This window comes from Aythya marila (assembly GCF_965140915.1).
Source record: "Aythya marila genome assembly, chromosome: 4".
Lineage (NCBI taxonomy): Eukaryota > Metazoa > Chordata > Aves > Anseriformes > Anatidae > Aythya > Aythya marila.
This window is the reverse complement of record NC_139045.1, coordinates 40,972,133-40,997,420: the sequence shown is the minus strand read 5'-3', so window position 1 is coordinate 40,997,420 and position 25,288 is coordinate 40,972,133. Positions and strand designations below refer to the sequence as shown.

Genomic DNA, 25,288 nt, shown 5'->3' with positions numbered 1-25,288 from the left:
CAAAAGGCATGCTACAGGAGCATGTTTCAAGTGCTCTAACTGCTAATGGTCAGTCCTGCAGACTGGTCATTCAGTCCAGGTCATTAATCCAGCAGCTAATTTAAAGTATTTCCCCTTCTCTCCAGAAAAACCTGTAGTGTTGGTTTTTGGCTCCCAGCAACATCTATTTTGTGCAATAGACTTGTTCTGATTCTGCTGCACCACTTGCTAATGAAAGCATAGTTGAGATTGTGCTGTATTCTCAACAAACCTCAAAAATAGCATTTAAAGTGAGGTGTGAGTACTAAAAATAGGCTTAAATATTAGCGTTTTGGTGCTGTTTCAACAGAACAGCATTTTAATAAATGATAGCCTACAAGCTCAGTTTAGAGCTTATTTAATTAATAAAGCATACTGAAAAATACAGGTCTTCAGCATAGCGGTTTGGTGTGTTAGTCCTTAAAGCAGATGCTTAGCATTACCTCCCAGATTCTGATGTTATTAGATGTACGTGACAGAAGTTTACTAGGGAATTCTGTTGATGGGGACTGGAGTGAAATAGTCTTTCCAGAGTTAAAAGAGTAGTAGATATTAATTTCATCACTAAAATAAATGTGAGGGGTTCTGGCTATACTGAGAGAACACATCTCTGAGGAACAGGGGAGCTATTCCTTCTGACAGTGACTTCAATGGAATTGTACTTGCAGACTGAATTGCACTCCCCGGTGTCATAGAACTCCAGAGGAAAGCTTTTGTGGTTAAAATCTCGGGCTGTTTGCTTTTATATGGTGGCTTTTCTCCTAAACTACAAGAATACAGATAGTGTTACTCATGTCTCAGCCCAAACCATGGCATGGATGCTTTTAAAGAATTATGATTGTAATTTTTCTCTGAATGTTTTGTAGTAAAGCTAATCAATTTGAACAACAACAATAAAAATATTCTTACTACTTTCTCTTTGATTCTGTGGATTGTCTGTACTACGGAAGTAGTTCTGAAGTATAAACCTCAGTATTTACTGAGGTTTAAGACTTGTAAATGTCTATTTGCTGATAAAGTAGTAAACTACGTTTACTTTCAGAATTCTCTTTAATTATTGCAAAGTACACAATAACTGAGAAAATGTACTCAGAGAAATCTCATCTTTATGATGAAAGGAATGAGGCCAGCTCTGCATTACTTCTGTGAAGTGTTCTACAGGTCTTGTTTCACAGTTGTTTCTGTTTTGTGATTTTATTTATTTATTTATTTATTTCCTGTGTAGCCTTGTTACTTGAGAGTAGTGATTGGCCTTCCCTACAGAAATGAATCTTGGGACTGGAAGAAAAAAAGAGACAACAGTCTGTACGTTGGATTTTGTTTATTAGGAGTCTGGTCTAGTATAAGTCACTGACATTTGAATAGGTGTTCTCTTTAACAGATGGGGTAGAAGTGGTGACCAGAAAAGAAAATCCATTCTGCCAAGTTAGCAGGTGTAAGCTTACCTCATAGAAGAAGGAACTTCAAGCTGATCTGTGAAATACCACAAAAAGAAATCTGGTCATAGAGATGTTTTGCTAGATGTGTTTGGAGGGACTTGGAATTGAAAATACCTATACTGGTACTGAGCAGTAAGGAAAAGCTGGTGTTTGTAGGCCTTCTGCTTCAGAGAAGAAGCTTTGAGTAGAATAGGGAGAACAGAGTACTTCTTAGAGGACTTTAACCTTTAGTCTTGGACACTCTATAGACTATTCAGAGAATTGTATTTAGTATAAGACATTTTTAAACCTAAAGCTACAAACTGCTTGTGCTTCCTTACAATGGATGTTTACAGATACTAAGTTGCATACCATTAAGGTTTGGTTTGCCTCTGTAGCCATGTGCCCCTGAAGAAATAAGCTGAAAATCGGTGTTCTGAGGTACTGGTTGATTCAGAAGAGCAATTGGATTACAGAGTCACGTGAAAGAGTGACTGAGAGTGCGCTAGTGCTCAGGAAATGTATCAAGGATGCCAAAGGAAGGATAATACTTAGCCTGTCCAAACCAAGCAAGCCTAAAGACGTGAAGACCAAATATGGAGGGCCGAAACCCAACAGCTTGATGAATGTCTAGACAGCTGTTTCAGACTGCGATGTGTTTATAACACAGAGCTGGCTGGAGAAGTCCAAATCTCATTCAGTCACAGGATACTCACCCTCTCTGAAAACCAGCAAGGCTCCCTGGCACAGAAATCCCATCGGAAGGAGGGTGCTCTTGCTCAGCTAACCATGCCCCATTTAGTAACCAGGGCACCAGCAGTGTGATGCTTCTGCATGGCCAGTGAGAGACTGAGGGACTCCCGTCTCTTGCTGTTGTTGCAGCTGCTGGGAGGATCAGCTGCCAGGAATGGAAACAACATGAAGGTATTTCCAGGAGGAACAACAAAAGAGGAAATAAGCATCAAAATGAATGCAAAGACAGATTCCCCTCAATTAGTGGTGGACAATTTTGATGTGGAAACTTTATATTGTCTGAGGCAGAGCAACCTTTGAGGCAACATATCATTAGTGTTTTGGCAGGCAGATCTAGCCTGTGATTTCTGGTGCAGAGATGCTTTGAAAAGTGCTATTTATTTCAACCATGCAGATTACAAATATATTAGTAAAATGCTGTGGTACTTTAGTTAGCTATTACAGGAAGGGGTAGTTCATCAGATTCTGGGTTCAAGCTAATGCCTTTAGCTGCAAAACTTGTGTAGTTGATTCCTGCTCTTTAAGTCATTTTTTTCTTCTTTAGATATTTGGAGACTTTTAATGTTCATTCTGTAACAATGGGGCTATTTAGTTCATCAACTGTTTTTGCTGTTGATCAGGTGACTTTCTTTTAATTCAAGAAAAGGCTGTTTAGTGTAATCAGTGCACAGATTTGAACATATAGGTAAAAACACTACAAGGGTCAGGGAGACATGGAGTGAAGGAGTTCAGATGTTCTGGCCATTAACTTACGTTCCATTTTCTTTTTAGTTGCATGGGATGCAAGTTGTTTGATTTGTTTGACCTTTAATTTTGACTATGAATGCTGGCATCAATGAAAATGGAAGAAATACTTTTGACCTTCTATCATGGGACAAATTTAACATTTCATAGAGTATACCAAGAAGATTCTAATAATTATGTTATGAAATTGGGGTAAAGAAGACAGGGAGAGGCATTAACCTTCAACTTGTATATTTCATACATTTTTCCTTTCAGAACTGCTACTGTAATACTAGAACAGAATAATTATTCATTCCCAAGTCTGGCACCTAAAGCAGTGAAGAATAAGGTTGTGTGTCTACATGAAATGTAGCAGTCAGCAGTTCTTACATAGATGAAAAAGGAAAAGTGTCAGGAAATGAGGACATGCCAAACTCTGGATTATACATTCTGCACATCCACTAAGGGACACTTTGTGGTTTATCATTTACCACAAAATAGCTATAGAATTGCCATTTATATATGTTTCCTTTCTTCTTTTTCTTTTTTTTTTTTTTTTTTTTTTTTTGGTATAAGAGGAAGATATGAGGCTCAAATTCTTTGTACTCTTATGAAACAGAAAAATTAATGCCAAGAATTATTTTAAAAATTCAAATAGAGCTCCAAAAATATCAGAAGTTTATTACAAGATGATTTTGCATAATTAGGATATATCTGTGGGGTTTTTTAGTAAACAAAAATGGGTATACATTTTATAGTGGAGATATTTCATCTATACGTTCTGTTGCCTATAAGACCAAGAAGGTATATGCAGACACAGTAGGGATAACACTCTGTAAGGACTGAACACCTGTCTAGAATTAGAAACTAAAGAACAATAATTTCCATAACATTAGGAATCGTTGTTACATTACTTTCTTTTAAAAAATAATAAAAAATTAAAAAAGAATCTTTTAAACAAGACAAGTGAACAAGAAAACCCACAGTAAATTGTTAACTACCTCAGGTGTATAAACGCCCAGTCTGACAAAGGCTTATGTCTAATTTTATATATGGCAATAGTCTAGTTGATGTCTCTGGACCAAAATGTGTATAAAACAGTGTTTGTGGATATACTGACTCTGACTGGGATGGAGATAACTTCATAGCAGCCTGTATAGTATTGAAAATACTGGACATATGTTTTTATTCTTTGTTTTAATTAAAAATAACATTTCTATTTTTTAACCTCTTGAAACATCAACACTCAGATTTTTTGTATTACTTTATACAAGAAGGAAATATATTAATAGAATAGCTTTGTCCAAAAAGTTATTTAATACAAGCTTACAATTGCCTCAAATGACATTCTACATAAATTCTACATAAACATAGCAAATCAGTAAAGAGTAGTCATTAGTGTTGATCTGATATGTTAAAACACATTTAAGTGTCAGTTTTTATAAATCATCCTTTTCTAGAAGGTGCCACATATGAAGTTCAAAATGAATTTACAAATATTCCCATGCTTTATGCCCGGCTGTGGGCTTCTTCTGGTCCTATCACAAAGAAAAGCTGAGTTGGGGTGTTCTGTTTGAAGATCTCCCAAAATTTGGGTTCCTTTTCACTCAGGAACTTGCTTGTGAAATTCTTCTCTTGAATTCTCACTAATCCCAATGTAACAGAAGTCTGTCTTGATTTCCTCTGTGCTAGTGAGATCACAGCTTTCATCCTTCTATGATCTTTTGTCAGTAAAAGAAAACTGAGAGGGCTTCTCCGAATGGAAAGGAAGCAAACTGCTGGTGACATAGCTATTGGTTGCCCCACAGGACTCACTTCAGTTTAATATATGAAATTAATTAAACGAGCATAAAGTGACAGAAACCTATTTGTGGGTTTGGTAGTAAGGCATACCAGGTTTTACGTTTCTGTATAAATCAGTGCTAAACAATTTACTAGTGCTTTCTCTGTGGGACTGGTGATCTCTAAATGCCTCAGCAGTTCGTGGAGCTCATCATGTTTTACCTGTTCAAATGAAGTCATCAGATTTTAGTGTAGAAATCTTAGAATGCCCTTGGCACTGCCTGTACTTGGTTCATAGCTTCAGGTCACAAATAGGACCAGAGCATTTAAATGCTGCCTGGTGGACAGGGTCCTGTGGGATGGGTAGATAGTCTTTAGAGGGTGCCTCTGCACAGGCATGGAGGGTTCAGCTGGAGTACCTGTGACTTCAGGGTTAAAATACACGTTTTCACCAAAGGGAAGAGCGGTCTCTTAAAGGATGGAGACCACTTACACTGCTTGGGCTGAACAGCTAGAACTTGCCCTCAGACTGCTTTTGTGTGGGCAGGTGCTAGGCCCACATATTGCCACCAGTTTGTGTGGCTGCACATGCAGATGCTGAGTCTGCATACACAAATGAGCAATTTTTGTTATGAAAACCTGTAGAATAAAGTGTAGAGGTTAAACTGAAGGGATCTTAAAAACAGACCCGAGACCAAGCCTTCCTAGTTTCCTGTGCAGAATTCTTGCTGTCTTTCTCCCCTCCAGCTACTTAAAGGAAACTGATAATTTAGCTGAGGTCCAGGCAACATGGTTATTAGTGTCGTCTGTACACGAGAGATAACAGTGACGTAACCTTAGTACACAGGAAAAAAAAATTGCAACTTCACTTGTTTCTTGCAAAAATTTTTTCCTGAGGAAATTCATGGGACTTGTCATCACTGTTGAGCAGTATAATGCACCAATGAACTTCATCTCTTAGAATTTTTTTTTTTTATTTTTTTTTTTTTGCAAGCTAAGTGTTAAGGCCTACAAAAAACTGAACTTTTTAGGGAATTGTAATTTTTAGGGAAGTGTAAGATGACCTTAGTGGTGTTATTAAGTAAGGTTAAAAATATGAAAATGTAAGATATTTAGATAGTGTCCTCTGTCTGTAGCAGATCTAGCAAAAGTCCTCTGCAAGTCTCAGACCTAAAATAATACTGTAGTTACCTTTTTTTTTTTTTTTTTAAAAAAAAAAAAAGGCAACCATTAAGATATTTTTTTCCTGCAGTTTAAAACCAAAACAAAATAAGTAGTATAGTTGGAACAAAATTAGTAAGCATGAAGATATGGTATATAATGACTTAGCCCCAAACGCAGGCCAAGTTGTGTGCTCTCCATTCCTTTTATTAAAGCTGAGACACTGCACAAAAAGCACGTAGGAGTCATGAAGCTGGATGAGAACAAGCAGGCCGTTTGGCTCCACAGTGCAGCGTTGCGAAATCGGCCTTGCAGAAAGTGGAAGCACCTAACCAGTAGGTAGCCCTAGACCATCCCATCTGGCTTCGCTGGGCTGAGGCCGAAGCCGTGACCTCGTTATGCAGACTGAAGCAGTTCAGATGATGCCAAAAAACTGAGAGCTGCAGATCGTCAAGGAATGTTGCAATCGTGCTAAGTAAGCTCTGGCTATTCCAGAACTGGGCAGAGGAGCAGGAATTATCTGTGCTACATTTGTAGCCTTGGACATCAGAATCCTTTGAACCTCGTCTCACTAACTTAGCACACTTTTGGCTTTTCCTGTGCTCAGTGCTCTCAGTCCTGGCTTAAGTTTTCAGAGTTGAATGTGCCTGTTTTGTGCTATGAAATGTAAACAGGGTTAGTGTAGTAAACACCTGCTAAGTATGATTTAATTTGGTGCATATGCTAGAGATACCATGCAGCTTTTAAGCTCTCTGTCAACTAGTTCCTTGTTGGACGCTCAGGTTGAGATGATCAAACTGAGTACAATGTGTGGCGTTTGATACTTCAGTTTATCAGAAAGTATCATAAAGCTTAAGTAGCAATGGCTGTACAGAATTCTCTATGATTGTAAGACGTAGGCATATAGGGAGGGAGAAATCCTAGCTTCTGGTAGTTAGTGGCACAAGCACTCATTCCCAGGGAAGAGAGAATTTCAGCTCATGCTTTTGCTTTAATGGTTGTAGGTACACAGAGGGTGTTTGAAAAAATAAAACAAATGTTAGTGTTGTCTTCCCTTTGCTGGGCTCGTAGAGTTCCTGACTTTACAATACCTCTATAAAATAAGTGTGTGTGTGTATGTTGTGGCCTGATCTTACTGGTCTATTTCGTTTTTATTTTTTAAATGGAAAAATAGAGTTTTGTGTATGAATATCTTTGACACCTTTAAAGGATTTAAAACAGCTGACATTGATTGCTTTCTGAAGGTTACCCTGCTTACCTGGTTAATGGGGCTCCCTCCCCAGGGACAGTGTGTGGCAGATGTAGACATTTTCAATACCTACCTGTTCTGCTCACAAGAAATGCCAGGGCTTGCCCAGCTGGTGATCTTGGTCTTTCATTATGTTTTACGAGGTTTGGGATGTTTTTGCTGTCACTGTTTTTTTCCCACTGAAATCCAACTCTTGCAAACAAGCTAAGGATGGTATCTGAGGCATGTGTCAGGCACTACTGAGAGCACAATACTTGTAGCATTTTTTTAAGACAGTCATGAAAAGTGCTTAAATTCCTTAAAATGGGGGGGAGGGGAAAGACCCCAAAGAACCCACAGAAGCAGCTTTTTGAAAAGTATGAACTAAAGATAAACACATAAAGGTAGAGCCAGATCGTTGCTCGAGGCTTCAGCGTCAGTGTGTGGGAGAGCAAAAAAAAAAAAAAAAAAAAAAAAAGTCCTTTGCTCTCTCAGTGCATCTGTGCAGCCTATCAGTCAATATGTGCTTTATTACAGCTGTTATTGATCCAAAGCACTACACCGGAGTGCCAGTACAGGCTGTACTCTGGCATGTGACTGTCCGCTCTGGGGCTGGCATTCTTTCCGGTTTTCCTGAATTTATCTTCTGTAAACGCTTTTCCCTTTGCGTGCTGTGGCTGAAGGCTTTGCCTGGCTCCCTTAAGTAGGTGGGCCCGTTTCCAGAAGAGATCTGAGATACTGAGGGCTCACCTTTAGCTTTGGCCGAGGGCAGAGATGCTGCTATGGTTGGCTGAATATTTGAGAAGCCAAGTGGGCTAGAGCTGCGGTTTTGGTGGTTACGTAAGGGTACGTGCGCTCGCTGCAGGATGTGGCCGTTCCTCCCTCAGAGATACCAGGTGACAAGCAGTTGGTGGGGTTACTTTGCACCAGAGCTTGCACTTCCACGTGGAGAAAGTAACCTGCCTCAGATTGTCAAAGAAAAATAAATGTGCAATGCTTTAAAAGCATGTCCTGGACAAAAGGGAGAGAGAAGAGAGAGAGAGAGATTCTTTTGTGACTTATGCAATTTGAGGAGCAAACATAGATGTTTACCCTGTGCCAAAATCTGCCCACATAAGCAGATCAGGCTTTTTTTTTTTTTTTTTTTTTAATGTTGTTCTGGAAGGTCAGAGACTATTTTGTTTGCAGTTTTTTTTTTTTTTTTTTGCTTAGTGAAGCAAAGTTCACAGAGCTGGAGTAATGATTTGATTCCCAAGTTTTCTTCATTCCTCACTGTGTGCTTCGTTAAATATATTTGTGGTAGCTGCAGCTTTGAACAGTAGCTAAGAAGCTTAACTTCTAAATAAGCAATAAACTCCTTTGTCCATTTAAAAAAAAATGTAACTTCAGAATTACTGTTGTGAATGGTATTAAATGACTCGGGCTGTTTATATCCTGAATGTCTGCATTACGTGCACTGAAAATTTACTGTGCAGCTGGTTGAGGTTCTTCCTCTGAACATCTCTGTGTACGCACACTGCCACCTCCTACCACTCTTGTTGCTCTTCTGGAGTCAGAAGCGGAAATTTTGTTTTAGACACATCCAGTGTGTAAACGCACTGTTAACAAGAGTTGACCTTTTGTAGTGTGTGTGCTTCAAATAGCACTGAAGGATTACACTATTGTAATATGTTAGGGCTGAGTCATGACACTGAGTCTCTGTGCTTTGCCAGAGACCATTTTCATTTGTATCTCTTTACCATTATGTTTCAGTATCTTTATTTGCAAAATAGATACAATGGATAATAATTTTCCGCATCTGATAAGGTAATGTGGGTTTTCTTATGTTTGTGTGTTTTCATTTATAATTATTTATTTTTATTTTTTACACGGAGTATGTATTTCTGATAAGCTCTTAGCAAAGTGGAGGCATAACAGTGCGGACTGTGTTTGGGTATGCAAACCAGATAAAGCGTGTCAGGAAGGGCCGTTTGCTGCAAGTTTACGTGGCCCACTGATATTCAAGATGAAAAGCCATGTTTAGCCCAATACCTCCTCCCACTTTTTTTTTTTTTTTTTTTTTTTTTTGAGCAAGAGAGAGGTGGAGGAGGGAGGGAAGGAGGGAGGCTAGAGCTGGACTCAACCTCCCCTGTTGTGCAAGGGTTCTTTTGTCCTGGATACCTTGATCCTCCTATTCCTACTCCTGTTTGGTAGTGTTGAACCTCCGAGTATTTCAATAGTGAAATGGAAGTATATGTGGCAGATTTTATTACGTTTATGCTGATTAAGACTTACTAAACTTTTTTTTTTTTTTTTTGCTTGCTTAAGCAGTGAAACTTGTGGAAAAATTCAGCAACAAACATTGCCACAAAAAAAAGAAAGAAAGAATTACTTTAGTTCTCTCAATCATTTTTTCTGTGTTAAACACTGAGTGACTTCTAAAACATACTGCTGGTGAAGGAAAATAGCTAAAGTAAACAACAGTTGCCTGTTTGTTTGACTAGCATTTTCTTTATTTAGAAGCAGTGTCTGCTTTACACCCTTGTTACCTCCTATCTGTGTACTATACATGTACACATAAAGTTACTAATACCTGAAGTAGGTTTCAAGACTACTGCAACTGAAAGCACTGAAATCAGTGGATCTCTAGCTATTCAGGGAGAAACTTTGACTTCAGTCAAAATTGTGAATGACATACATACCCTATGGGGGATTGGTTTCAAGCAGGGAAGCTGATAAGCTGGTAAAGTGAGCAGAGGTAGATCCCCCTATTAAGGATAGACAGAATACGTCCTCTGCATTATGTCCAATTGTTTTAGGTCAGTTTTCTGCTGTGGAGGCTGTATAATCTCTCAGGCCTTGCAGAAGACCTCAGTTCTCACGGTCTGGAATGAGCTCTAAGCTCCTTGAACAGTGAATCATAGCATTTGGAGGAGGCTGTCTGAGGAGAGAGCACAGGTAGAAGTAATGCTGAAGCAATTCCATAAATACTAAGTGGAACTCAAAAGGACCACATGGGAGGCTCCTTCCAAGGTTTCTAGTCTTTCCAGAAATGTTATCATAAGCTGCTTGGAGCAATTTCAACAGTTGTTTTTATTTTTATTTTTTCCCTGTTTAATCTTTTTCCAACTCTTAGGATCCAGAGTTGAAGTTGTCATTTTTTCTGTAAGTCATTTTGCTGCTAGGTTGTTACTGGGAGGGTAGCGGGGGGGATTTTGTAGTACTTCCCCAATGAATTGGTACCACAACTCCGCTGCTAGCAACCAGTTATCAAGAAACACTGCAATCAGAAAATCTGTAATCAGATTCCTTTGAACTCTTCTACGCGTCTTGTCACAGTGCCTTTCTTTCACTGGTTGATTTCTGCCTGCACAAACACAATTTAATATTGAAGCTGAAGTTCGTTTAGATTAGACAGTGTAATGTTGCTTGATGAGCTGCCAGGTAGGCACGTGTGTATACTTTAACTCAGATTTGATCTGTAGCTACTGAACTGTCATTTGCCTGAGGTTTTCACAATCCATTCTTCCTGTACTGAGGGCATTACCTGGGCTGCTAATTACTACTCTCATCATGTACAAAGTTGTGTTGTTTACTTTAAAGGTGATGCATCAACTTGATCCTGCTTAACTCTCAGACTCGCAAGTTAACTGCCTGCTTAGAGTTGTTCCCTTGAGGTTCTTGTTCTACTGGTTTTCCGTCAGCTTCCACTTTTCAATTAGAGTAATTTGGAAGCACTTGATTTCAGTAGCTGTAGTTCTCGATTTTGGAATTCAGTATGTTCTGAGGGTGCCTGCTCCCACTCCACTTTGAGATGAACACACAATGTGAACTGTTGCATATCCATGCGATGACCATGTCTGATTTGCAAAAGTATTTTAAGATACCACATCAAAGTGTCATGGAGGTATACTTTGTACTCTGATAGGTGCTATATAGCAGGCCAAAGGAAAGGATGTAGTTTAATCATTAGAAGCTTTGGACTGGGAGGCATGACTTTTGGTTTCTATTCTTGGTTTTAATGCTGACTTAACATGTGACTTATGTAAGTGATTTAACCTTCGTATGCCCCTGCTTACCCACACATAAAATAAACATTATCTCTACTTCTCAAGTTTTGTCGTTAAAAAGACTACTCTAGTCTCTCAGTTACAAGCACCCTGCTTGATAACACTTTAAATAGAAAGTTGAGTTCTGAGAACTCATTTTTCATCTGTTCCTCTCCTTATCCCTTAACAGCACAGCTTGTACTTACCGGGTCTTACACATACATGTACAGCTAGTCACCTCTCCAAACAGCTACATTTCAATAAAACAAGAAACTGTAAACCACAAGAATGAGGCTTGTGAGTGCTGGAAAAAGCACATCTTTGGAGTGTGGCCTCTGACTCTGCAGTGACGGTAGATGTAAACCTCACCTTCAGAGTAAAAGGAAATAACATGCTACCCAAGTCTAGTCTTTCTGATCTTTCTAATCCAAACACACCTAAAGTCAGCTCTTGTCATTATGAAGAAGGAAAAAAAAAGCAAGAGCAAATATTAATTTTTGTGGATGATTTTGTGTGGTGGTCAGATGCCATGTTGCCATAAATGATGTGTTTGAATTAGACAAAACTGGGGCAATTATGTTTCTCTGTAGTACGTACATAAGCCATGTGAGCAAGTTTTATTTCTGCAGTGGTTAAGAATATTGTACATAAGCAATTTGTAAGTGATAAAGATTCACATGTGCATGAGTCAAAATTGATTTTTTTTTCCTATCACTCATGCGTGTAGGCCAAGTGAAGACAAAACAGACCTGAACAGGATATGGCCCAAATGTGCATGTCTTGCCTCTCTGCAATGTATGCATCTCTCCCAGGAGTTGTGAAAGCTGTCTTTAGGATTAAATGCAAGTTAAAATATTGACACTGTTGGTTTGGATCCATACTGTGTTCTTCCCCTCAGGTTTCTAATCTTGAAAGGCAAGAAGGGGAAAATGGAAGTTCTTTTTTTTTTTTTTTTTTAAAAAAAAAAAAAAAAAGGGGGGGGGGGCTAAAAGGAGCAAAAGAAGAAGGTTTGAGTTCCAACTGATAGTAGGACTAAGTTTTATAGTGGGGAGAAACTCGAGTTCATTAGCTCTGCCTTTGTGTAGGATGAGACTCTGCAAGGATTAATGGAAAAAGATTGCAAACATTAAAGGAGTAACTGATACTAATCAAATTTAAAAAAAAAAAAAAAAAAGTGAAAACATTGTAGCAGATACTGCTGCAGCAACAGATTTCCACTAAATCCTGTAAAAAAGTGCTAAAAAGCCAGCCACATGTTCCTTCCTTGGCTTTGTGCAGCTGCCCAGAAATAAGTCAAGAGGGAGAACTTAATTTTTTTTTATTGTTTATATAGTTTAAATTTTAACAAGGAGCAACTATACCTGGTGAAACAACATGGAGAAGGGACCAGTAGTTCTGTGTGTTAGGATGATGCCTAACTCCAAGCCTGATATATATGCTCTGAATGCTTCTGGAATGAGTATTAATACTGATACAAAGATGACGGAGCAAGGTGTGGGGTCTAAGAAATGTATGAGATTTCATTAGAACAGGTTAGAGATGAAGGCTGAAATTCTGGCCCTGTTAATGTCCATGATAAAACTTCTACAGAGTCTACCTCCAGCAGGATGTTACGCATCTTCAAATGTAGCCAGAAGAGGTAGCAGAAAACTATTCTGAGGTTCTCTCTCCTTTTTTAGTTCCTGATCTTTGCAGTCAGCTTGTGGTCAGAGGCTTGATGCAGAATTAGGAATTCTTTCTTTGCCCCGAGTGGCTTGCTTTTATCATCCTTCTCTGTTTATAGTAGGCAGCCTGCCTGCCCTGGCAAGTTGCACTAGACACGGATTTTGTTGAGAAGCAGGTGAAGATCACTTGTGCAGTCCCTTCTGGTGCGTGACATCCTCAGGCAGGAATCAAGTGCCTAAAGCCATGAAAGCTGTTTCTGCAGTGAATGTCTCAATGCAGGCTATGTAGTTCCCTTTTTTTTTTTTTTTTAACAATGCTGGTGGCTTACCCTGGTATGCTCTGTTGTATGCTTTTCTGTTTGACCATAGCTATATTGGTACAAAACTTTATATGTGTAGTTTTAACGTGGCACAGGGTGCCACTGCTTAATTGTAACATGGTTTGTACTAATTTCCAAAATATTATTCTAGTTACAAACGCTGTATTTTTTCAGTATTTCTTTTTGGATTTAGGAGTGTGTTAATCCAGAACAATCTCGGTGATACCATATGGAGAGGCAAAAAAAGGATGTGTCTTCCAGTTGTGTTACCTTCCTCATAAAGGCTGGACTCGCTGGGTTTACGGTGAGGAAGGCTCACACTTGCTGAGCTGCAGAAAAGATTTTTAGTGGCTACATCCTAAAACACAGCCCACCATTCTGCAGACATTCATGTTCTGCTCCTACATGTATGGCCTTGCATGGCTTCCAAGAGAAATGTTTCGTAAAATACAAGACTTAACTTAAACTTGGCTGTATATGCAAAGGAAAACCCATCAGAGGAAAATAGAAATACTGCCTCAAATCCAAGGAGCTTGAGACAGTAAGGTTTTTATCATTCCTCTGAAGAAACTAGAGTGCATTCGTGTTTAAGGTTTTCTCAAAAGCTAGCTCTGAACTTTCTTGGAAAGAATTCAGAAAGGTGGGGCAAACAGCATTTCCAGTGATTCCTTGCTGCTTTGCAGTGGGTGAACCTCTTAAAACTAAGCAAAACTCATATTCATCCAGTAGGGGTGCATAAGTCCGTATAGTAAATACCAAGTAGCAATAGCTGAGCTCCCAAGGGGCCTGCCAACCACTGAGTGAAAAACCACTCATAAACCCTACAAACCCCCTAAGGGATTAGATACCATAGCATAGCACAGCAGCAGGCACGTGCTGCTTAAATACTAGAGATCAACAGTCTCTGGTCTTTGACTCCCTTGGCAGCATTGAGAAGTAGCACGTGAGGTAGGTTTTTGGAATCTCAGGGGAGAAAGCTGACAGGTGACAGGAGTGTCATCCTGAGGACTGGTGGGCAGAGCACCAGCTGGTGAGATCTGCGATTGTCGCATGGGTGATCATGGCACCATGCATGGGAAAGGCTAAGGCCCTGAGCCTTGCAAATAGGAATGATACCAGTGGAGGTACTTGTGGTTAGACTGCTGATGGGCACAGGTAGTCCCTTAGGTGTCTTCACAGGGCTGGGTGCCAAGTTCAGCATGAGAGAACAGAGAAAAAATATATATATATATGTGTATATATATAGTTTTTAATTTTTTAAGTGTTAGTGTAGATGAAAACAAGGAGAATTGAAGTCCTAGTTCCCGCTTAAAAATCTGAAGATGCTCCAGGCTGTTCTGTGAAAAGCAGTATAATTATCTTATTTTCATGGTGGAAAAAGTATCTCGAGGCAGGGAAATGCTTTTTTTGTGATCTCCAACTTTTACGATGTGCAGAAATAGGCACCCTTTCATTAGGGGTAGGTGGGTGGGGGAGACGGCGGGATAACGGGCTCGCTCTGCACGGATGAGTAACGAGCGGATTCCTCTGCTGAGCTGAGGTGCGATGCCTCGGCAGCGGAGCCTCGCAGTGGAGGCTGCGTTCATTTGTCTTTGCCTGCTCTGGGGCTCGCTTTCCCCACCTCGCCCCAACGCCGCGGCTGCGATCGCGTTGTCGGCTCCGTGCCGGGTGGCGCTCGGCGCAGCGGGAGCTTCCCTCGCTCAGCGGGCGCTGAGGGGGGCACAGGTGCGCGGCGGGCGGGGAGCTGCCGATTTCGATTTCAGGTCCCCCGGCTGCCCGCTAGCAGCATGCAGGGCGCTGCTGGCTCTCCGCGGCGGTCCCAAGCAGCCGAGTCGGGGCTGGCGGGGCGCTTCTCTCCTCGCCCTGCCTGCGGCCGCCTCCTGCAACTCTCGGCGCCTCCGTGCCCGCAGCAGGGAGCGCGGGGCTCAGGGGCAGCGACTCGGGGCGCCGCGGGCCGGCTGTGCGGGAGCCGGGCCCAGCCGAGCCGAGCCGAGCCGGCTCTCCCGGGGCAGGGGCGCTGAGGCGAGGCCCGCCAAGAGTTAACGGCGGCTCCCCCGGGGCCGGGGCCGGGGCCGGGGCCGCCTCCCCCCGGCGGCGGTGCGCGGCGCTGGCTTCCCCCTTCCCTCCCTCGCCTTCCCGTTTTGGCAGGGGATTAAAGCAGCTCCCCCCTGTGGCAGCAGTGACCCAGAAACGAGTTTGATGCGCGGAGTCCTCCCTCCGTACCCAGTACAAACGTCAGTCAGAGGGAGCCTCTGTGTGTGTGTGTGTGTGTGTGTGCGCGGTGTGCCCGGCTCTCTGTGTGTGTGCGTGTGTGTGTGTGTGTGTGTGTGTGTGCGTGTGCCCGGGCGGCGCGGGAGCCGCTCTCCGCGCCCGCTGCCGGCGCCGCGCCGAACTCATGAGGCGGCCCCGAGCCCTCCGCGCAGGGGGAGCCCGGCCGCGCCGCGCCAGCCGCCCTCAGCGCCGCCGCCCCGCCGCCGCCGCCGCCAGCAGGTAACCGTGCCCGCCGCCCCGCGCCAGCCGGGGGAGCCGCCGGCTCAGCCATCTTTGATGGCTTTTTCCTCGCCGCTCCGCAGGCGGCGGGAGAGCAGCTCGGTGCCGAAGGTCGCTGCCTAGTGGAAATAAGCGAGTACGTCATTAACATGGCGCCAAGAGCCGCGCGGCTCGGCGCGGCGCGGGGCGAGGGGAGGGAGGCGGCCGAGCGGCGGCTCCGCTATCCCACCACCAACTTGTGCCGGGCCGGGGCGCTGCGAGCCGGGAGGGGGCGGCCGGAGGGGGGCTGCCGGGCTGCCGGCCGCGGGGCGGGCGGCGCTGCGGGGGCGCTGGGGGAAGCCTCGGGGCGCCGGCGTGCGCGGCCCCCCGCGGGCGGCGGGGAGCGCCAGAGCCGCTCGGCGGGCGGATGGCAGCGGCGCCCGGCGAGGGGCGGGGGAGCCGCCGGCAGCGCCTGGCAGCGCGGCGCCCGCGCGTCCCGCAGCAGCGAGCGCGGGGGCCCGAGGCGGCTGCGGCGCCGGGGCTGCCCCCCGGCCGCGCTGCCGGGCTGCGCTCGGGCGAAGCGAGGGAAAGCGCCTCGGGAGCGCAGAAACCCCGCGGGGCTGGAACGCAGCGCGAGCCGCCCGGCGGGGCGCAGGTGGCAGGTGGCCGCACGCGTGCGGGTCCCAGCCCCGCCGGGGCAGCGGGCAGCAGGTGCAGGCGCCGGGCACGCACCCACGTGCGCGGGGTGCCGGGGGCGGCTCGGACACCCCGGGCGGGTCCCGGCGGGCAGCAGCGGGCAGCGGCGGGCAGCAGCGCACCAACTTGGCGGGGCAGCTCCGGCGCTTGCTCCCCTCGCCCCGAGGAGACAAAGCCGCGCCTTGCCCGCGCAGGGGATGCTCGCGGGGCTCTCTCTCTCTCTTTTTTTTTTTAATTATTATTAATTTATTTATTTATTACTTATTTTTTATTTCCCTGCCCCTCGGCGCCCGCCAGTTCGCTGCCGCTCCGTCGCGGGGCTGTCGTTATTTCGGGGAGGGCGGAGGCGCGGCGTGTTTGTTTGTTTGCACCGCCTGCTGGCTGCCTCCCTGTGACAAGAGGTGATACACAGTTTCCAGAACTGTCTGGGAGTGGGAGGAGAGACGGGCACGGAGAGGGAGCCCGAGCCGCCGCCGAACCGCCGTCCCGGCCCCCCCCCCGCCGCGGGGAGGAGGGGAAGGCGCCTCGGCCGCGCTCGGCAGCGCCGGGGCTGCGGGGGAGAGGGCGCGGGGCCGGGGGCACCAAGTTTGATTTGCAGCCGGCGCCCAGCCGATTGGTGGCGGCCGGCGGCGGGGAGGAGCTGCGGAGGGAGCCGGCGGCGGCAGGAGGAGGGGGGGGGGGGGGGCCGGGCCGGGCCGTCGCGAATGGGAGCGGGCGGCGGGGGCGGGGCCGCTGCCCCGGCGGGAGGCGGAGCCCGGGGCCGCCGCCGCCTCTCCCCGCTGGAGCCGGCGGTGGCGCGAGGAGCGCGGGGCGCGGCCGTTAACGGCCGGCGCGCGGCCCGTGCTGAGGCGGCCCCCGGGCAGCTGCGCCCCGGGGCGTGCCCGCGGGCTGAGCGGGTTGACCTGGCGGCCGGCGCCGTCCTCAGCCCCGGCAGCCCTCAAGCGCCCGGTGGCCGGGCTGCCGCTCAGCAACGCGTTCCGGGGACATCTTAATTGTACCGCGGCAGTCCCGTTTGCTGCTCCTCACAGGAAGGTTGTACCGCGATGGGGAATAATCGCCTTTGGAAGCGGGCGCTGTCTGCCGGGGGAATCAGAGGCTGCCCACGCTTGCAAAGCTGAAGCCTTCCTCCGAGTTACGCCAAAATACGCTTGTTATGCTTCTATTTCGAGAGGTTTCTCACACTCAGCGGGATATTGTTGAAACAGCGAGGGTTGTACGTTTTAGTGGTAGGATTTTCCCTCTGGCTGCAGATACCATTCACTCCTGTGTTTGAGCTCTGTGTAATACATATGTTTAAAATAAAATAATAATAATAAACCCCCCTTTCCCCTCACAGCTGCAGATTTCCCTTCTAGCTTCTCTGGTTTCATTCCCAATTCACAGAATAAAAAAACTTGCAGTGTTTCCTCTAATGCTTTCTCCCTGTGGTTAGCCCTGCTTCTTGGCGCTGCTGTTTTCAGCTGGAGTTGTCCAAGCTGCCAGCTTTTTCTAGGTGGAAAAGACAAACTGGTGGGTGGGGGGTGGGTTGCATTCATCCACAGAGCCTGCTTCTCAAGGCTTCCAGTAGTCACATTCACCAGCAAAGTTTGGGAATAAGCTGCCCCTGGCCACGTCTTGAGGTCAGGTTATGAGCTGGCTTTGCACAGGTGCCTAAATGAGCACGTGCATCTTTGAAACATCTTGCGCCAACACATCCACCTTGTGCTTCTGCCTTTCCTTGATATGTTTTGAATAGGTGTGCTGAAATTAGTAGAAATAGACCTTGTGGAGAACACTTCTGGCCTTAAAATGTACTTCTCTTGCTTTGCAAGGCTTGAGGCTTCGTCTCTAAATGTAAGGTCTGTGGCTTTTTGTGCCATGACCTGTGCTACATAGTGCAGGAGTATTTCATGTAAGTTGGGAACACGAACTCTTCTTTGTGACTACAAACTGTTGCTATCAAAGCTTTTATTGGTGCTGAAAAGGAATTAAGAAGTTGTAGGTGGAGTTCAATAGTGTATCTTATTTTTGGTGTAGCTCTGTTTTTTTCTTGTAGGCATAGATGAAAAAGTTTTTTTCTCTCCCTGTCTCATGTGTCAGTCGATGAAGACTGAGGTGTTACCATAAACCAGCTATTTAGGAGAGAACTGTAGCAGAAACCTAGTGTCTTCATCTACTGTCCATATGATTAAGGCCATGTTATGCTTCCCTGTGTACAATAACCATTCTGAAGTGATCTCTTGTGTACTGGAGGTAATTAGTGTCATTGCAGTTAGTGGGTTACTTGCAGGAAAAGCCAGTTTTTCAGTTTGTCTTCAGGGTGTACATCTGTCATAATTCTGCTTTCTTCCCATTCTGTCTCTGCAGCTGTTCAGTGTAGTTTATTATAGTGACACCCATTAACATGGCTACAGTTAATTGTCTGTCAGAGTTTGAATTACAAACTCCTTCTACCCGGATGTTTATACAGCCCTTAAAGATACTCTGGTAAGAATTGTGCTGAATAACATCTTCGACCTGCAGAAGGAGACTTTTTCAAACATAGTTATTTTAAAAAGTCTGATTCTGTTTCATTACTGGCATGACAAAGACTTTGACACGCTTCGCATCTTTCTCTTTGACCATATATCTACTGGAGGTCAAACTGAGGGACAGAAGTCTGTGTTGTCCATGCTTGCTCAGTAGCAGCATAAAAAGTTCTGTGGTGTCTTGCATGCAAATGTGTGTGTGTGTGTGTATGTATATATATGCAGTACATGGGTGTATATATGTGTGGATGTGCATCTGCAATTTTATATGGGATAATGTCTGGATTTTTCCCAGGAAGCTAGGGAAAAGGATTCAGCTTTTGTTTGTATGTGTGCAATCCCCATACTTCAGTGATGGTGGAAAAATGGAAAGATTTTGGTATTGTCGTCCAGCATAGCTTCTGTTGCTTGTTGGTTCTTCTAAATCAATCTCTGGCTGAGGTAGGAAATGAGGAGTGCGTGCTGGTAACGCATTGCTGCACTGGGTCATGCCACTGACTCTAACCCGCTGCACTCCCAGCCATGGCTGGGAGGTGGGCAGAAGTGCCTGTCCGCCTGGTTATTTGTGTAGAGTTAGATGTTTGTGGCTCACCACCACAGGGGTATGTAAATCCAAATGTTACTTTGTGGGCTGATATTGATTTTGGATTATCATCTACTCATTTCATTTGTGCAGCATTTTACAGGCATCTTGAAAATGGTTTATTGCTCTCTCTGAAATACAGTAGCCAGAGGAAGCATTTCAGGCATTGTAATCTTGTCTTAAACATGAGCTGAGTAGCAATTTCACCTCTAAGTCCAGAGTTAGCTTTGTATGCTCAAAGTGTTCACCCAGTCAATGGGTAAAGCCCAGAGCTCGGCTCTCTGAGCTGGTGTGATGAACAAGGATGGATAAAGCCACTGGTGCCACGTCTCTGGGGAGCATCGTGCCTTCAGCTGCCAGGGCGGTGCAGCAGAGCCCATTGCAAGCTGTGCCAGCCTCACCAGTGCAGCCCTGCTGTGCCGGCTCATCTAGGGGTGCTCAGTGTCTAAAAAGTCACAGCCTCTGCCTCATCTGCATCATTTATTGCTGTGGTGTGATGGTGTGAAGTGCTCTTAGATGCTCTGTTCCCCCTCGGAGATGTAGTAACACAGACAGCAGAATCGCAGCTGTTTCTGTAAAGCTGTGTTTGAAGGCTGGCATTTGCCAGAGTCCACTTCCCCCCCAGTAAATGGATAAATAGTACAGCGGAGTTCTCAGTAGAAATAACTGCTAGCGTGCTGGGTGTTGCTCTGCTCAATTGCCTGGTCTCTGGAAGGATGGTTTTAAAGGGAAGAAGGAACGATCTTTCCAGGAGATGAAACTGAAACATTACACAGAAGTTAGTAAGGCTCTCAGCTGTATTAGAACTGGCCTCTTAGGCAGATCCAAATTTTGCCCTGTGCGAGCGCTGTCACAAGCTGTGCTGGGAGCTCTCCCTCGTGCCTCTGTTAGAGGAAGAGGTAGAATCAGAGCAAAAATACTTACCTGAGGGCTCCATCTGAGGGCTTCTCTGTTATTTGGAATGGCAGTCAGCGTCTGCTTATTTGAATGAAACAACTCTGCTCGTCCCACTGGAATTGCCGGGTTACTGGGAATTCACGTGTGTGACTGAAAACTCGGGGACTGTGTGGTTTGGGTGGTGCAGCAGCCTGTGCTAGGGCAGGGCTGCTGAGCTGCATTGCAGCTTACTCTGCAGGTGGACTCTGCGTGGGCACGTGCCCTGTTGGTGCTGGTGTGGGGGTTTGGGAGAAGCAGCGACGGACGTGTTAGTGATGGAAGATGCAGCGCTCAGAGGTGCATGCTCACCTCAGAGAAGTGTTCGTTTTGAGAAGGGGCTTGGGAAGCGGTTCTGCGGCATGTGTGGATGGAGCGAATGTTTGGTGGAAACTCCTGGGCTAAACAGCAGTTATGCAGTTGTGTTCAATTTTGGGGAATTGAGCTCAATAGCCTGGGTGGTCCCTTCCTGTCCTGCAAGTGTCACAGGCTGCGTTGCATAGTTTTTATTGGAATGAGTCTAAGGCTTGGCTTAAATGGTTCACCCTTTTTATGTGATCCTGCTCACAATGTGAATTCTCTCCACTTGCATGCATAACAATCATAGCCAGTTTGTGCTGTTAAACCCAGTGTGCTACAGTCAGCCCCGAGGAGTCACCTTTACTTCTGACCTGTTGGAGGTGGCTGACCTTTTGCTTCAGATTATGTTTTATTGAGATCAGAGGTGAATCAGGTGCACTATATTTACACCAGAGTATATTAAGTGTATGTCAGAATATAGGCAGGTGAAAAACACCAGCAGGTTCATGACTGTCAAGGGTGAGAATTTCAAAGAGAAGTAGCACACAAGTCCCAGATTAGGAAAGGAAAGGGAATGAAATTGGCAGTTTACTGAAAAGTTTGTCAGATTTCCCATTCTGCCTTTTTCAGTATAAAAAGATCTTGGTTTTAGTTACAGATGTCCCGTGAAGAATAAGTTACTATAGTTCTTCTTTTCAAGGTTAGAAAAAAGTTGCTTGAATTCCCAGTAACTTCTCAACACGCTGGCAGAAGCCGTGTGTGTGTGGTTGTACAGGGAAGGTCTGCACCTAGCCGCCACCGTCAGTAATCCATGTTTATTTTTAATGCAGTCCTCGTGTGACTCGGAGGTCACTGCTAACTAACAGAAACCAGTGGCCTTTGGGGCAGAGGCACTGTGGTACCCTTACGAGCGGCAGCATTTCGGGCTGTGTGGCTTTAATTTGTATGGGCTATTCCAGTGTTACCTTTTTAACATACAGTCTGAACTTCAGGTGTGAACATCTGGTGTGTGTTGTTTAAAAGGAATGCTTTAAAATTAGTTTAGAAGTCAAAAAGGCTGCTTATCACTTGTAGTAACAAAACTTTTAAGGGGTTAGGTGTATGAGGTTTGATGCTTGCTCCAAGCAGCCAAGTGCCACTTGGCGATTTATCTCCCTGTAAACTCAGGTTCAAAGGGAACACGAGATCTCTGCATCACAACTCCTGGTTCGTGTGCATCTGTAAAAGAATATCACATAAGCTCCACTGGATCGTGTAGTTCCGTTAGTGTTATTTTTGAGGGGACAGGCTTTTTGGTGTGGCCAACTTCAGCAACCTGACTAGAGCAGGCAGGTAAGTTAACTGCTGTAGCTGATGTTCTGTACTTCGGGGAAGTAGCTGCGCTTCTGGCTTCCCTTGCTTCCTGGAGCTGCGGGAGGCTGACTAGCTGAGCTTCAAATGGCAGGGGTCAATACCATTCTCTCCTTTAAACAACAATAAAAAAGAAGTGTTTTATTATTTTATTTATTTATTTATTAAGATACGTGGTGCAAAAGAGAGGCTTCTGGCCTTTCCTTTATTTTATGGATTTGCAGAAGTATGGTTAGGAGAAGGTGGACTCAAAATACACTTGTCTGAAAAGATGCAGAAGGGCAGAATTTCAAATTTCCTTGTTCATCTCAAGCTTATGAGTGTGTCTCAGTGTATATAAGCGATGTAATCTTGCTTTAGGGTGTGTAATACTTTTCAGACCATGTGGGAATGAACCAAGAAGTGAGGATTTTGACCAGGAATATACAAGCTGTGTTTCTGAAATAACTTCATTTTTCTTTATTTTCTTCCGTATTGTCTTTAGTTTGTTTTTAGGAGGTATTTTCACACTGAGTGGGTGTGCTCTTCAGTACTGAACAAAGCAAATACTAATATTTATTTTGGTTATGGGAAAAGTAATTTGAACTACTGGAAAAAGTATCTTAAGGAACAGGTACTTACCCCTGGGTTTTGGCCTTATAACAGCTACCGGTCTGTTTTTCAGTTCTGTCTTAGCCTGTTTTGGATATGAAGGTTTTTTTTTTTTTTTTTTCTTTTTGTTTCGTTTTGTCTTTTATAAGTGACCACATGAAACTGGAAAAGTCTCTGGAACTAGCACACTTACATGTATACCAGAACTGTATTCAGGTGATTTTGATGGTCTGGGCTGGTGGTGTGTGTGTGTTTAATTGGCAACATTTCTGTCTGTCATGCACAGAAAGTCCCGGTCCACGTCAAATCTGTTCTCGTAGAGAGAATTCTTTCTGCATTGTGAGAGGTGGCCTTTTCTGATTCCTTATTCTCCAGCATCAGAAATTATATCTGATCTTCCATGAAATGACAACAGCAGGTCTTTGTGAAATGAACCGTTCAGTGTACCTTTAGCGAGCAAAGTTTGCGGCCCAAAACTGGTACATGTGTCAGTGGCAGCCGTAGTAAATCCTACTCTGGAAAGACAGTGTGTGTGAGAGACGTTCTCCCTCCTCCAGTTTGTGTGGATAATGTCAGAAAGGAGGGAATCTTGCAATACTCGGGCTCTTAAAACACACTAGAGTTCTCTGGAAGTGAAAAACAGTCTCAGGTTCAGTTGCTTATGCTCTCCTTTGAGACAGAAAGTTCATTTTATCATCTCCAGGATGCTTATTTTTACATGGATTGCTTTTTGAAGAGAAGATTTTCATTTTTGGAAATAGAGTCAGACTTTGATTAGGCTTTTCTTATCACTTTGGGAATTACTCTTAAAGTTGAAAGCGTTCTTGTCAAGTTTACTACCGTGAGTCATGCTCTCATTGAACATAGTAGAAGCAGTTAACAGCTTACTGAAGGGGTCAATGAAAAGATTTTTGCTGAAAGGTTTCTGGGAAATCCCAGCTCACACGAAAAAGAGGAGGTTAGATTTTCTGCACCCACCTAGAAGCAAAGGTATTTTGGCACTTGATTTCAAATCTGCACGCTGAAGGCACGTAGTAGGACTTTGCTGCTAGCAGAACACCCAGGCCTTATTGATAGCATGATTGATAAGTGGTCGGCAAAGACTGGGGACGTTTGATGTGCTATCCAGAGTCCTTGTCAGTTTAACTTGGAGTGGATGTGCCTTTTTGCGCTTGTCTTGTGATGGTTTTTCTGCTCTTCAACTCACACTTTTTTTTCAGTATGTTTTTATGTATAAATGCTGACTAGCTATTTACAGCTACCTTATTTTTTCCTGCATTTAGTTTCATTTCACAAAGAATACATGCAGAAATAGCAACACCCTGTGAATAGCCAATAAAAAGATAAGGGACTTTTTGCCTTTACATCACTGGTTCGTGTGCAGTTGAACTCAATATTGCTAGAATTCATCAGCACTGGCAGCTTGGAGGAGCTTCTGTGTAATCAAGTGTTGGTCTGATTCCTGAAAAGCAGTTAAGTGTTTAGGCAGGCCAGTGGAAATGTGCCTGCAGGAAGAAGTAACTGTTTTACATTAAAGGTGCTGCCTTCTAGGGCATAGATGATGCATGTCTAGTTAATCTGGGAAAGCTTGGCTTGCTACTGCTGATGTTTCTTTTTTTTTTTTTTTTAATGCAAATGGAAGACTTTAATCTTTGATTTTGTAAATCTGGCACTTTACACAGGAATAAAATTGTTCCAAAAGCATATTAGCCAAAGTAAATATTTACAGAAGCAGTAAAAATGTTATTGTATTGCAAATCTAATGTCAGAATGGGTAGAATAGTTAAGCTCATTTACTGCAGATATTTAGTGATTGTAAGACTTCTGAGAACAAAATATGCTTTTGTTTTAAGGTGAAAGTGTCGGTGGGATTTTCATGACACCCTCCAGTTTTGTTCACCTGTTTGTATGATAACTGCCTAATTAAGCAGCCTTGAGGTACTCACTGTTCGTATTTCAGATGCTGTTTAAAGTTGTTTGTTTTCCTTTGTGTGCTGTAAATCCTCGAGTGCCATCAGAAACACAACTTGATGACTGTGTATTATTATCTTGGGTTAAGTGCTGTCTCATTGCTTTGCAGGCTGCCTGCTGTTTCCCGTGGAGATCATGAAACGACGTCGGCTTCCTAGCAGCAGTGAGGATTCTGACGACAATGGCAGTAAGTGCTCCTTTGTTGTAGAGTGCAGTAGGTTATGAGTTTGAAAACACATTTTAATGCAGTGTTTTATGTGATAGAGGCACTTTGTGAATTGGTTGGACTGGTGGAAATGTGTATTTGAAGAACCAGTTTTGAGTTCTGTTGTTGTGAGCACAGGTGGATGGTAGGTGCAGGATCCCCTCTCCACTGTATTGACTTCACAGTGTTAATTAATAAGATAAAACAGGAGAAGTTGGTCTTCTTTTTCTCTCCTTACATCTTCAGTTGCAAGCAGCATAATTCATCATTAGAAGGACAGAACTTGGATGGAGACATCTGCTAACATTGTCCTCAGCTCAGTATTTCATACAAGTTTGTGTGAGGATTTTAAATTTTGCGCTGGTGTTCTCAGACCCTTCTATGTAATGGAACGGTACATTGCTTCAGACTTCAGCAGAAATTATTGCAGATCTGTAAAAACCATTATTTATTTATTTAGTTATTTATTTATTTATTTTTATTTGAAGATTATTTTACTTGAATTGAGAAATAACTTTGAACAACTTGAATTGAGTGCATCACTGATTCGCATACACATTTTTAACTGTTACTGTACTGATGTAACTA

The 25,288-nt window shown here is 44.1% G+C and overlaps 1 protein-coding gene across 14 annotated transcripts in view; it reads left to right on the top strand.

The window, feature by feature from the left end:
• Positions 1–25,288, top strand: part of JADE1 (jade family PHD finger 1) — a 147,437-nt gene that overhangs the window by 91,922 nt on the left and 30,227 nt on the right. For 3 of the 14 annotated variants that reach the window (XM_082760329.1, XM_082760335.1, XM_082760330.1), the window contains exons 1-2: positions 15,340–15,585; positions 24,605–24,682. In XM_082760329.1, the coding sequence (XP_082616455.1) occupies positions 24,677–24,682 (6 nt within the window). In that variant the 5' untranslated portion in view covers positions 15,340–15,585; positions 24,605–24,676. The other 11 variants (XM_082760331.1, XM_082760336.1, XM_082760324.1 and 8 more) reach the window with 9 other exon arrangements.